The 12,050-nt window shown below is 40.3% G+C and overlaps 3 protein-coding genes across 3 annotated transcripts; 2 read left to right on the forward strand and 1 right to left on the reverse strand.

The window, feature by feature from the left end:
* Positions 1–295: 295 nt before the first annotated feature.
* si:ch211-140b10.6 (protein POLR1D) lies at positions 296–3,774 on the forward strand. The gene is made up of 3 exons (XM_034145196.1): positions 296–493; positions 1,562–1,636; positions 2,343–3,774. The coding sequence occupies exons 1-3, from the start codon at positions 468–470 to the stop codon at positions 2,641–2,643; spliced, it is 402 nt and encodes a 133-aa protein (XP_034001087.1). The 5' UTR covers positions 296–467; the 3' UTR covers positions 2,644–3,774.
* Positions 3,060–7,687, forward strand: pdx1 (pancreatic and duodenal homeobox 1). Its single transcript, XM_034145169.1, has 3 exons — positions 3,060–3,121; positions 4,436–5,050; positions 7,216–7,687. Exons 2-3 carry the CDS (start codon positions 4,654–4,656, stop codon positions 7,662–7,664), a joined length of 846 nt encoding a protein of 281 aa, XP_034001060.1. The 5' UTR covers positions 3,060–3,121; positions 4,436–4,653; the 3' UTR covers positions 7,665–7,687.
* A 15-nt stretch (positions 7,688–7,702) lies between these two features.
* Positions 7,703–9,545, reverse strand: urad (ureidoimidazoline (2-oxo-4-hydroxy-4-carboxy-5-) decarboxylase). Its single transcript, XM_034145184.1, has 2 exons — positions 9,356–9,545; positions 7,703–8,733 (listed from the first exon to the last, which is right to left on the reverse strand). Exons 1-2 carry the CDS (start codon positions 9,534–9,536, stop codon positions 8,390–8,392), a joined length of 525 nt encoding a protein of 174 aa, XP_034001075.1. The 5' UTR covers positions 9,537–9,545; the 3' UTR covers positions 7,703–8,389.
* Between the last annotated feature and the right edge of the window lie 2,505 nt (positions 9,546–12,050).

Raw genomic sequence — 12,050 nt, forward strand, 5'->3', positions numbered from 1 at the left:
TACTTCTTAATATCCGTAATGTGAAAGTATGGGTTTTAATGTTAACTTAATGTTTGTAGCATTTAATTTAAATTAGCAAATTAAGACTAAAACGCTGATTCGAGATTAATGGATATGATATGATAAGATATGGATGTTAGGACACAACTAATAATGGCTCATAAACTATCAATTCAGTTCTCCATGTTATTCACCACTGGTATCAGATGATGTGCATTGCTATAGTTCCTTTTCCAGATGAAGATATATGGATACAAAAATAGCAAGATAGTTGTGTCTAGGTTTAATGTCACAAAAAGATTGAAAGTTGCGTTACTATCAGGCATATCTAAGAACATATAAAAACACGGGTCCTTGGTTGAAGGACCTCTCGGGGAAGTAAACAGAAATGGTTGCTAGCGTTAATTAAGATAACATCAATTTTAGTCCAATTAATTTTATTACAGCGTGTGAGTTACAAGGACGCGATGGCAGAGGACAACGAACTGGAAAAGTGAGGAAATACTTTATTGCTTATCTTCTGCTAACGGCTGCTTACGTTTCTAGCTAGTCTTTTTTAAACCGTAGCACTCCTCCACCAGTTAGGAAGGAGATATTTCTGGTCCACAGCTGTTTGTATTTCCTGTGTAAGACGAGAGTGGTTGTAATGAAACCCAGCCACTATTTCCCAGTTATTAGCCGCCTGTTCTGTGGTCAAAGGTCGGATAAACGAGTGGTTCTCCTCTCCTGATGCTGATTCAGCAGCTCGGGTCAAACCAGGACACTAACGACTCACTTTCTCCTCTGTATCACTCCGCTTTCTCTCGCTTATTAAATCATCCTCCCCTTGGCTCCCCCTTGAGGGTTTGTGCTATCTGTGTCCTCAACAGAGGTGGGAGAAGTACTCGGATCGTGTACAAGTAGAAGTACCAACGTGTAGGAATACTCTGTTACAAGTACAAGCCCAGCATTCAAAAAGTTAATCAAGTAAAAGTACAGAAGTATTAGCATCAAAATATACTTAAAGTACCAAACGTAAAAGTAGTCATTGTGCAGATTGGTCCATTTCAGAATAATATATATGATATGTTTTATAATGATTGATCATTAAAGTGTTATCAAAGCTGGTAAAGGTGACTTTGTATACTGCAGGGTAGCTTAAGTCATTTAAATAAACCCACCTTTAGCAATTGACATTCGTGCATTAGTAATAATTACAATACAAACATGTTATATTTTTTTAATCTAATATGGGACATACTGGAAATTGAGTACTTCTACTTTTTGTACTCTAAGTATATTTTGATGCTAATACTTTTGTACTTTTACTTGAGTAACATTTTGAATGCAGGACTTTTACTGTAACAGAGTATTCCTACACTCTTATTCTTAGGTAAATAAATACATATAATAAGTGTAAAGTACACAATTTACCTCTGAATTCTAGTGGGGAAGAAGTACAAAGAAGCAAAACATTCTCAAGTAAAGTACTAATATCTCACAATTGTCCTTGAGTAAATGTACTTAGTTACTTAACTCCACGTCTGTGTCCTCTCCCCATGTGGTGTCGTGTGGTGTGCAGGCGTGCGGTGGAGGAGCTTCTGAAGGAGACGGACAGAGCGCGAGTGAGAGCGGAGACCATGGGCCCCGCAGGATGGTGAGTGATACGTCTGACATGCCATCTGTATCAGCTGTCATGGTGGACATGTGCCTGCTGCTCAGCTGTGCTCGCACCGAGGCCATTTTCTTCCTTGTGTTAAGATTCAGTACAATCTGTCGTGTTTGTTTATGACCTCAAGCGGCTGCTGTTGCACAGACTACTCTCACCAGGGTCTGTGATTATAACACATGAAAAATGCTTAATAGAAATGTTCATATAATATGATAGGGCTGCACAATAGGAGGAAAATAGGTGATATGTGTTAAAATTGTTGAAGATCGTAATAACAATTTGACTTGAGAAATCAACAGATCCCAGATATTTTTTGTAATATTTTAAAAATACACGGTGTAGTACTGAAAAACAGTTTTTTTTTTCTGGGGTTGGTATTTGCAGAGATTTAGTCAGGATTCCTATTTTATTTTCATCACTATACTATCTTATTTTTTATTCTCAGCCGCATGAAATACCACAAAGAAACAAAAACGGTGTCATTACCTCAGTTATAGCTGCAATCTTGAGAGTTTTAAATGATTGTGATTCGGTTATAAGCTGTAAATTCTACTAGAAATGTTAAATATCCGGATACAGCATCTTAGTAAGCAGGGCCTTTTGAATTAAAAATACATGATGCTCTCTAGTAGCCATCCATATGTATCAAAGGTAAATGAGAGTTTTAAAGGTTGTCTGTCCTGTCCTTCAGGTTAAAGTGTCCCCTGAGAAGCACCAACAAGCGCTTCCTGCTCAACACGCTGCGCTCCACCAACCTTCAGCGGCGCAGCGGAGACTCACGGGACGGACACTCGAGGACGAGAAGCAAGTCCCCGGAGAGGAGCCGCCATCGCAGCAGAACACCTCCCAGAGACCACCACCACACAGACCATACACACCATCACAAAGAGAAGAAGCAGGACCGAGACAAAGAGAGGAGCCACAAAGACAACAGGGACCAGAGACGTGGGAGGGACGGACACAACAGAGACAAAGACAGGCTTCATGAATAAAGACTGTGATTTGACACTAACTGCACAAAGGTGAACACTGAACACCTCAGAGCTGCTGGCAGACCAAAAGACCTCTGTTTACCCGTTTGAAGAGACTTGAATTTAAGTTTGCATTCCTGCGAATGGAAAATGTTCTCTCTTGTTAGTTTACCGACTGTTCACTTTTAAAATTAACCATTTTGTAGTTCATGAGGTTAAATTGATGACTCATAAAGCCAGCAACATATCGTTTTTACTGTTCTTCCACCCCATATTTTCCACAAAAAAAGAGTTAATAAAATATCAAGAGGCCGTTACAGCCCAGCACTTTTCACAAAACAGTTTATTTCCCTCCCCGCTCACATGACTCGTAGTTTGGTGTTATTGCGTTTCACCTACAGCCGGGGAGGTTTGATTTCTATTATAATGTCATTACCATTCTTCTGTCATTATCCACAGGTCATAATGTTTACATAAGCCGTGCTGCTGTCGCCACTGGGTAAGCACATTTTATCGCATGTCAAACTTTTTGGACATGTTGACACCGGCTATCAGAAACGGTTTTGTTTGTCAAAGGAGAAAAGAAGTTGTGTTTTCCTGACACTCCTACATGTGTCCTGTTGAACAAGCGGTGGATTAATAGTGATTTAATAAGGCTGTAATAACGGTAACTTCACTATAATACTAATAATGCGGCGATTAAACGTCCATGTGTTTGAGTGGGGTCATTGCGGTTTCAGGACAGCAGATGGACATGAACTCAAGCTTGAAAGAGATGCTGTTTGTATCTTCCCTATGGCGTGTCTCCATGTGCTTTTATAACAGCGTTTTATAAACTAGGCAACAGCCATTCTCTGTGTTCATGATTACCCATGGATGTCTTATATCTACATGTAAGCTGCATTACTCCTCGCTAAAGCCATTACTCCAAATTCTGTGTCTGGAAAAAGTCAACTAACATGCGTTTAACATCCTCATGCTTCATAAATCACATTGTCCACCTCCAGTGTAGTGGAGAGCAGCTCGGGTTAACTGTTTCCTTCCTCTTTAGAACAATGATCAAATATAAACACCATTAAGGCATAGTGCAGGGGGTGATTTGTATAGAATTGGTTTACTTGAACTTTATTGCATCGCTGAGTGCCCCATTAAGATACGGTGGAAAGTGCCATAATTGCTTTTGAAGAACTCAGTGCAAATAGAGCATTGATACACACTATCACGGTAAAAGCCTGGGTAATTTTCATGAAAACTAGGTAAATCACTCTGATCATGTGGCTAGAAATGTTGCATAAACGCACAGGTGAGTTTGCCAGGTTGTGGGGTCACTGTGCAGGTTAATTGAGTTCTGTTGCTCACTCCAACCTTAATTGGTTAACCAGGAGAGCGGCTGTTTAATGGGGCGAACACACACCTGCTAAAGGCTAATGGCTAGCAAACATGGCGAGAGTGCAACCCTGTGTTTGTTAACTCTGAGGGTCCTTCGTGCAGGGCCCAGCCTTTCTAAATTGTGTTAAATGATGCATTGGGTACATCTTAAACTCAGAAAGGTGTCGGCAAATGAAACAAAAAGGCTGTATGTTGTTGGAACGTTTCACCAGAGTTTCCAAGACAACTGTCCCTCCATCCAGGTCTCTTATCTGGCAGGTCTGCCAATGTTTGCGCCCATACATATCGATTTATGCAGTGCAGACAGTAGACATCCATATAAAGTGTCGATGGCGTATTGTTTGAGGACAGTCATGCAAGAGAAGCGTGTTTATGCCAGACCTCTATAACCATTTCTTACAGATTCACCTGTCTCCAAACACAGGTGGGTGCCAGGTATTTACAGAGTGCCATTGATTTACTGAAAATCCCACAGGCTGCAGAAGATCCTGGAAACCGGGCTCTCCAGGTCTGCAAACAGTGAAGCCAATGGCCTGGTCGCTGCAGAGTCACATGGTGTCAAAGTGACTCACCTGTGTGGAGCCGCCCGGGCCTCGCAGTTGCGCCACTTTCAGGTGGAGCAGAAAGGCGCAGGTACTGTACATGTGCGGGACCTCGGAAGCCATGAATCGGGAAGATCATTACTACCCTTCCCAGGTTTTTAAAGACTCCTGTGCCTACCAGAGATCTCAGGCGGAGGACTACAGCCACAGCCCGCCGCCGTGCCTCTACATGAGCCGGCACTCCGTCTACACTCCGCCGGCCATGGGAGCCTTGGAGACGGCCAGCCTTCCTGACATCTCGGCCTCATACAGTCTCCCCATGCGGGAGGACCCAGGTTTGACCCAGCTGCACCACCAACACCCGGGGCTCCAGCAGCAGCCTCTCCAGCCGGCTGCAGGCTATGGAGACACGGGGGACCAGAGCAGATATCACCTGCCTTTCCCCTGGATGAAAAGCACCAAGTCTCACTCACACACCTGGAAGGGGCAGTGGGCAGGTAACGCTTTTATACAAATCGGTTTTTAAGTCTTATGTTCCCGAAACATGCTCAAATAAAGTTGCATAGTTTAGTTAAACATGTAGCTGAAGTTTATCTTACAACACAAAGAGACATTTGATGGACATAGACAATATTTGTCATTGTTTCCTATATGCACTTGTGTCTTTTTATAGTTCGGAATTGATTAGCAGATGACACACGACTAAAATGCCAAATTAAATAATACCAAACCAAAAATAACCGCACAATCTGGAAACATTTAATGCATTTTGTGGTTTTAAACCCTATAATTCCTTGAGAACACCTGGACGGGACAGCTAACTCTAACTTGTATTCATCATGATCATAATGGAAATCAGTTTCTCCTCAGCTTAATTCAGAATGCATGTACAGTCTTATTTACATCCCTCTGTAGTCATAGCACTCAGTTGGTGTTTCTCAGGCCCGCAGTGACATCATGCTCCCAACAATATGCTCCTGGGTGTTTCAGTTTACCTTGTCAGTCAAAGTGTAAAAGGCCCGGAACGTCAGCGCTTGCTTTTATCAGGTCTTATCGTAACATAAATGTGGGGTTTTGTCTTTACAAAACAAATTCACAAATCTTATCAATAGGCTGTATAGGCTACTATAGAGTATAATAGGCCGTTAAAACACCTAAATCTACCAACATCGGGTTTGATCCATCCTGTCCCTTGTTAGGCTTGAGTAAAGTTTTAAAAGTTTAAATTAAATTATCATTTATTAAATCATGTTTTTCTCTTTCACTGTGATGCTTTTGGATTAGACCATAACCCTTATTATAAAACGTATAGCCTACTACAAGTTTGTTTTCTGATAAGCCTGTTTTCTCCAGAGAAACGTGAGGATAATGTATCTACTGTTCCTCCCTGTCTCTTCAGTTAAAATATATATATTTATCTATAAAGTTCTCTGTCTTTTGTCATATCAATGGACATTTTAAATACAAATGTAGGCTATTCATTTGGTCATTTATTCATAGTCCCTATACAGACTTCTCTGTGACGTTGCGTATTTTTGGTTTATTTTACGCACAGTTGTTGTGATTGTAATTTGTAGAGTAACGAACATGTGTAAATTAATCCCTGCACGTTTTTAAAAGACAAGATGAACCTGAAGGAATTCTTAAGGCTGACTTTTTATAAATAACCGGAAGGCTTATTAAAGTAAAGGATTTAAGCTATCATTTTAGCCTCTACAAATCGGCATTTATACGCGCAATGGTTTATATTCCCAAAAAATGCTCAATTAAAGTTACCCATAGTTTATTGCTTAAACTTAAACACTGTTCATATTCTAAATTTAACTTTACATTTTAATCGTCACAAAAAGACATTTGAAGGACATAAATGATATTTGTAATTGTTTAATATGCACTATTCATTGTAGGTTCGGACTGGCAAAAAAATCCAATCAAATCCAATTCTGCATTATTAAGCAACAGGACTAACACGACTAACTGCTAAATTAAAGCTAAACTGAATCTTATTTTTTTTACACATGTTTTTATTTATACCAATACAATACCAATAATTTACCACATCGTTTGGAAATATTTATTAAATGTTGTGATTTAAAAGCAATACTTATGTGAACAGCTTTAGCGTGTCCACAAATCACCTGTTGTTCCCAAATTTCAACTCGGATTAAGAAATTACTATTATGTCTGGTAATTGTGAATGCCTTGTAACTTTACAAGTGAATACATTTGTATTTAAAGGCAATCGGAAGACAATTGTACACTTGGTTTTCTTTGCCTGTTAGAGATGATGTTAACTTATGCACATGTAAGATATAATGACATATGACTATTACAATGACATTAATTGAGATCTACTCCAAACAAGTTATAATTAAGTGCCTCTGAGAAACGAATTAAATATTCTCCCCTGTCATGCAACAGAGAAAAATACAAAGTTTTAAAAAGTTATTATTTTAAAGCCCAAACTATTTGTAATTCTTGAATACCCTATTGTGCATTATCTGTGTGTGAATTATGTTTTTTGTAATGTTTAATTACACTTATTTAAGGAAATGGGACCCTACATATATAGGCCTATTAGCTGATTCCAAAAGTGTTATCATATAAGGACACTCAATCAATGTAATGTAATGTAATGACACTAATCTCCATTTGTCTCCAGGACCATACGTGATGGCGGAATCCGAGGAAAACAAACGCACGAGGACTGCCTACACGCGCGCCCAGCTGCTGGAGCTCGAGAAGGAGTTCCTGTTCAACAGGTACATCTCGAGGCCGCGGCGCGTGGAGCTGGCGCTGAACCTCAGCCTCACGGAGAGACACATCAAGATCTGGTTCCAGAACCGGCGCATGAAGTGGAAGAAAGAGGAGGACCGCAGGAGGGGGAGGGGGACCGACCCGGACCAGGACTCCTCCATCACCTCCGGGGACCAGGGGGACACCGCGGGGGGGCTCACCTCCTCCACCGGGGGGCTCACCTCCTCCACCGGGGGGCTCACCTCCTCCACCGGGGGGCTCACCTCCACCACCGGACCTCCCCCCACCTCCCCTCCTGTTTCCCCGCTGCACGGTCACTCCATCCCCGCAGCTGGAGCCAGAGAGACTGCATAGACTCTAACTCATACCTCAGGGACGTTTCAGTTTGTTTCAATGGAAGTCTTCAAATACAGATTTTTAGGTATGCAATTTGATTTTAGGAATATAAGAATCCCAAATGAGAGTAAAGCCTAAAAGACTTAACCTACTGGGACATCTGAGTGTGTTTCAATGTAAACCTAACAAGAATTTGAGAGGTTTTTATATTTTTAGGAATACTATATTCATAATTGAGAGTGAAGCCTTAAAGTCTCAATTCGAGTAAAGTCATTTCAATTAAGTGCCAATTTTTCCGGACCCCTTAACTTCACCTCCTTTTGGTCTATCAATGGACATTCCTTTCAGTTTTGGGAACCACGGTGCATGCTGAGACAACCACATGCAAGGACTACATTTATTTCCCCTTCAACAGGCATGGATTCAGCATGCACAAACTGTAAAATGGTCGAATCAAATGTTACACCTCAAACATGTGAGTTTATACATTGAGTTTATGAATGTATATATGCGTAATATGACTGTATTTGCCATATTATCCACTTGTATATAGGTTATATAATGTAAATTGATAAATTAGAATCAACGATGCATATATGTTATTGTTTAAAGAATTCATTGTACAGTATGATTAACACACATTTGGAATAAAGTTATCACAAAGCCTATCAGGCGTGGGAACAATGGCAGTCTTTACATCCGGGTCACACTGGCACTAATCCAATATAAACTCCAGTAAAAGTTCATAACTTGTTGTCAGTGAGCACGAGGCTTTGCAGACGAAGGTGACATATCTTCTTCACCTCCTCGATGCCGCGCGCCCTCTCCACCGCTCGCTCGTTCTGGCACCGCGCGGACAACTGTCGTAAAATGTTCTCCTTGTCGTGCATCCGGGCGCAGATCACAAACGGGAACCCGAAGCGCTCCTTGTACTCCTGGTTGAGCCGGGCCATGCGCGAGGCTTCCCCCGAGTTCAGAGCACCCATCCCGGACCCTGCCTGCTCCTCGTGGGACTCCCGGGTCAACGAGCCGCTCTGGAGGTCTCTTCCCGCGAGATCTGGGTGACACCTGAGGATCCCCTCTTTACCTGGACACACAGGTGGAGGTACTCTGATAATTTACTTAAGGAAAGCAAAACTACATTCTTAAAATTCTCTGTTACAAGTCCTGCGTTCACAATCTTGCAGAAGTAAAAGTAAAAAAAGTTTGGGCTTCATAATAGCATACCTATAAATATATAGCCTACTTATTATTTATTATGGCCCATTTCAGAATCACATCATTTACCAGATTATTGTTCATCAGCTGTAAAGTTGATTACTCTCTACTGCTGGATATCTTAACCTAATACAGTATATCATATCATAGCTAATTTAGTGGTTGATTCATATTTTGTATTAACTATAATCTGAATCTATAAAGGAAACCCGTCAGGTAAATATAATACAGTAAAAAGTACAATATCAGCTCCCAAAACTGTTGAGTATACGTATGAGGAAGGATAACATTTGTATTGTGAGGAGTAACTTAAAATTGTACTGAAGTAGGCCACAGGCTCGAGTAAATATAATTAAAACAACATTCACACACTATGTATCAGTGTCATTGCACGAAGAGTTAAACACATTTAAGGGCAAACAACCTCAAAAGCGGCGACACAAACTTAACATGTAAAAAAAGTCACATATTTGTTTACGTCTGTGTCTCACCTGATTCTGGGAGAGCATCGATGAATTCACTGATTGCAGCCTCCAAAGCAGCCAGGCTCAGGAAGGGATGCCCCGACCACACAGCAGCTGTTATTATGGGACACTTCTCCACCACATTGCCCAGAATATCCACAAAATCCTCATAAGGGAGAGCATTTACTGTTGCGATGTCCATGTTCATGCAGGGACTCTCTCCAGTAGTTGGACAGTGTTTAAATGACCTTCGGACAAGCGTTTGTAACAAGGGGTTAATGCACTGTTGGACTGACACACAGAGAAGCTCCCTGCTGTGGTTAATATGTTCTTTGTCAGATCTGCAGCCAATCATTTGGTGTTGGAAAGAGGAGTTTGCTGGATAGCTTAAAGGTAACTGCCAAACATAGATGCACATTTGAGATGCTTCTTTAAGAGGTGTACTGATCTCTGGCGTCTCCTAGTGTGTAAAGAAAGAAACTCACACACATGTCCAAATGGTTTTTTTCTAGGTTGGGCTATTTATTGTCTTTTCTGCTATTGGTTTACTTTCTCCTCAGTTCTCTATTTCTCATCCATGCCTATATAATTAAAAACAAACAAATGCTTGACTTCATATGAAGGAAATGGATTCAATTTACAAGTGGAAACAGGTACAGGTATTGATACTGTTCAAGGCCTATTGGGAAAACAGAAGTACATTTGCAACTATGCAACTTGGATGCAACTTTATTCAACAGCGGTAAATAAGTGTCCTTTCTTCCTAATATATCATAAGTAATTTAATGTCTAGGACTGTTTTGTGCCCCCTAAAAACGTGTGAAGGTGGGCATAAATAAAAGTTAGGGCAGGAAAACAATAAATGCATATATATATATATATATATACGAAAACTAGATATAGGGTCATTTTCTGCACATGTCAATAGCAGTTTCAACTATCTTTTTTTTGGAAATGAAAATACTATATATAAATATATACATATGTACACATGTACTTGGCAAATGAATAATAATAATGTATGCATAATTGCATATAAACATTGTGAAGACTTTTTTTACATTCATATGTTCACGCTGTGGTTTGGAACTGCTTTTGAATGTTATTAGGCATTTTGTTATGGAAAATGTTGTGCATAATCAGTACTGTTTTAAGCTGTACTATGTCAACACATTTGAATAGATTGAGTTTTTTTAAATATGGGAGTTGTGTGTTCATATTTACCAACACCACAGACTATTCGTAATACTTTTTTTTGGGATGTTATTATTATGTAGTTTCCCCATATTTTGGAGCAGTAGTAAAGGTAAGGGAGAAATAGACTGTTATAAAGAGTATCTTTTTTTCAAGAATGTTCTTAGTATGATACAAAATACATATTGTTTTTGACAGTTTAGTCTGTACATAATTTCTATGGTGCTTCCAATTGAGTTTTTCGTCAACAAGCAGTCCTAAAAATGTACATGCACCAACTTTTTCTATCTCGGTATTGCAAATCCGTATAATGCAGTCATTTCTACTCTCAGACTTTGTATTGAATAACATGTCATTTGTTTTGGCCACATTAAGGGATCATTTATTAACTGCAAAACCAGTTACATAGTATTTCTAATTCTGCATTCACAATTTTAACAAGATCGCCAAGATTATGATGGGAGCAGAGAATTCAAAGTTGCATTTATCTCTTGCATTTATTGACATAGAGGAGCCTTATTGTTTACCTTTTTAATATCATTTTTTGTAATTTTCAATTGCTTGGTTTTCGTGAAATTAGCCTGTTTTCCTATTAAGTGTAACAGATTGATGCATCTCCACAGATCATCTTAAAGGCTTCGGAATCCCCCCCATTGTAGTTAAAAAACGGTCAAAACTAGGGCCCCCAAAAAGCTAGAAACGGCCCTGACCACAGGGGTTTGAGTCCTGCACCGCTGGCATGTACAATGTACAACTTCAAGGTAATTGCAACATGTATCACAACAATTGGGGAGTTTTTACCAGATATGTTGAACCAAAGTGTTATTGTAGGCATATCTTGCCTCAAAACGATGCAGAGAAACTAGTCCATGCATTGTTACTTCAAGGCTGGATTATTGTAACTCTTTATTATCAGGGTGTGCCCCAAATTTATTTTTGGTGTCTATATCTACGCCGGGATCCTGAGTCGTGGCTGATCCTGTTGCTGCGGTCCTGTGTCCTGGATCCTGAGTCCTGATCTGAGTCCTGATTTGAGTCCTGGACTTCGAGTCGTGGCTGAACCTGTCACTGTGGTCCTGCCTGACTTTCATCACACTACTTCCCTGATGGCTCCCACAGGATTGTTGACATCCTCGTGGATTCATCTTATTATTATAGACACATGCATTTCCAAACATTTGGTCTACCTACGCTGTAAATGTATTATCTCTTCGATTTTCACACGGCATCTATTGCACGTCTGTCCATCCTGGGAGAGGGATCCCTCCTCTGTTGCGCTCCCTGAGGTTTCTCCCATGTTCCCCTTTAAACTGTGGGTTTTCTCTGGAAGTGTTTCCTTGTACGATGTGAGGGTCTAAGGACAGAGGGTCTAAGGGTCTAAGGACAGAGGGTCTAAGGACAGAGGGTCTAAGGACAGAGGATCTAAGGACAGAGGGTGTCGTATTGTCATACTGATATTCTGTACAAACTGTGAAGTCCACTGAGACAAATGTAACATTTGTGATATTGGGCTATATAAATAAACATT

The sequence above is a fragment of the Trematomus bernacchii genome, unplaced genomic scaffold (genome assembly GCF_902827165.1).
Source record: "Trematomus bernacchii unplaced genomic scaffold, fTreBer1.1, whole genome shotgun sequence".
NCBI lineage: Eukaryota > Metazoa > Chordata > Actinopteri > Perciformes > Nototheniidae > Trematomus > Trematomus bernacchii.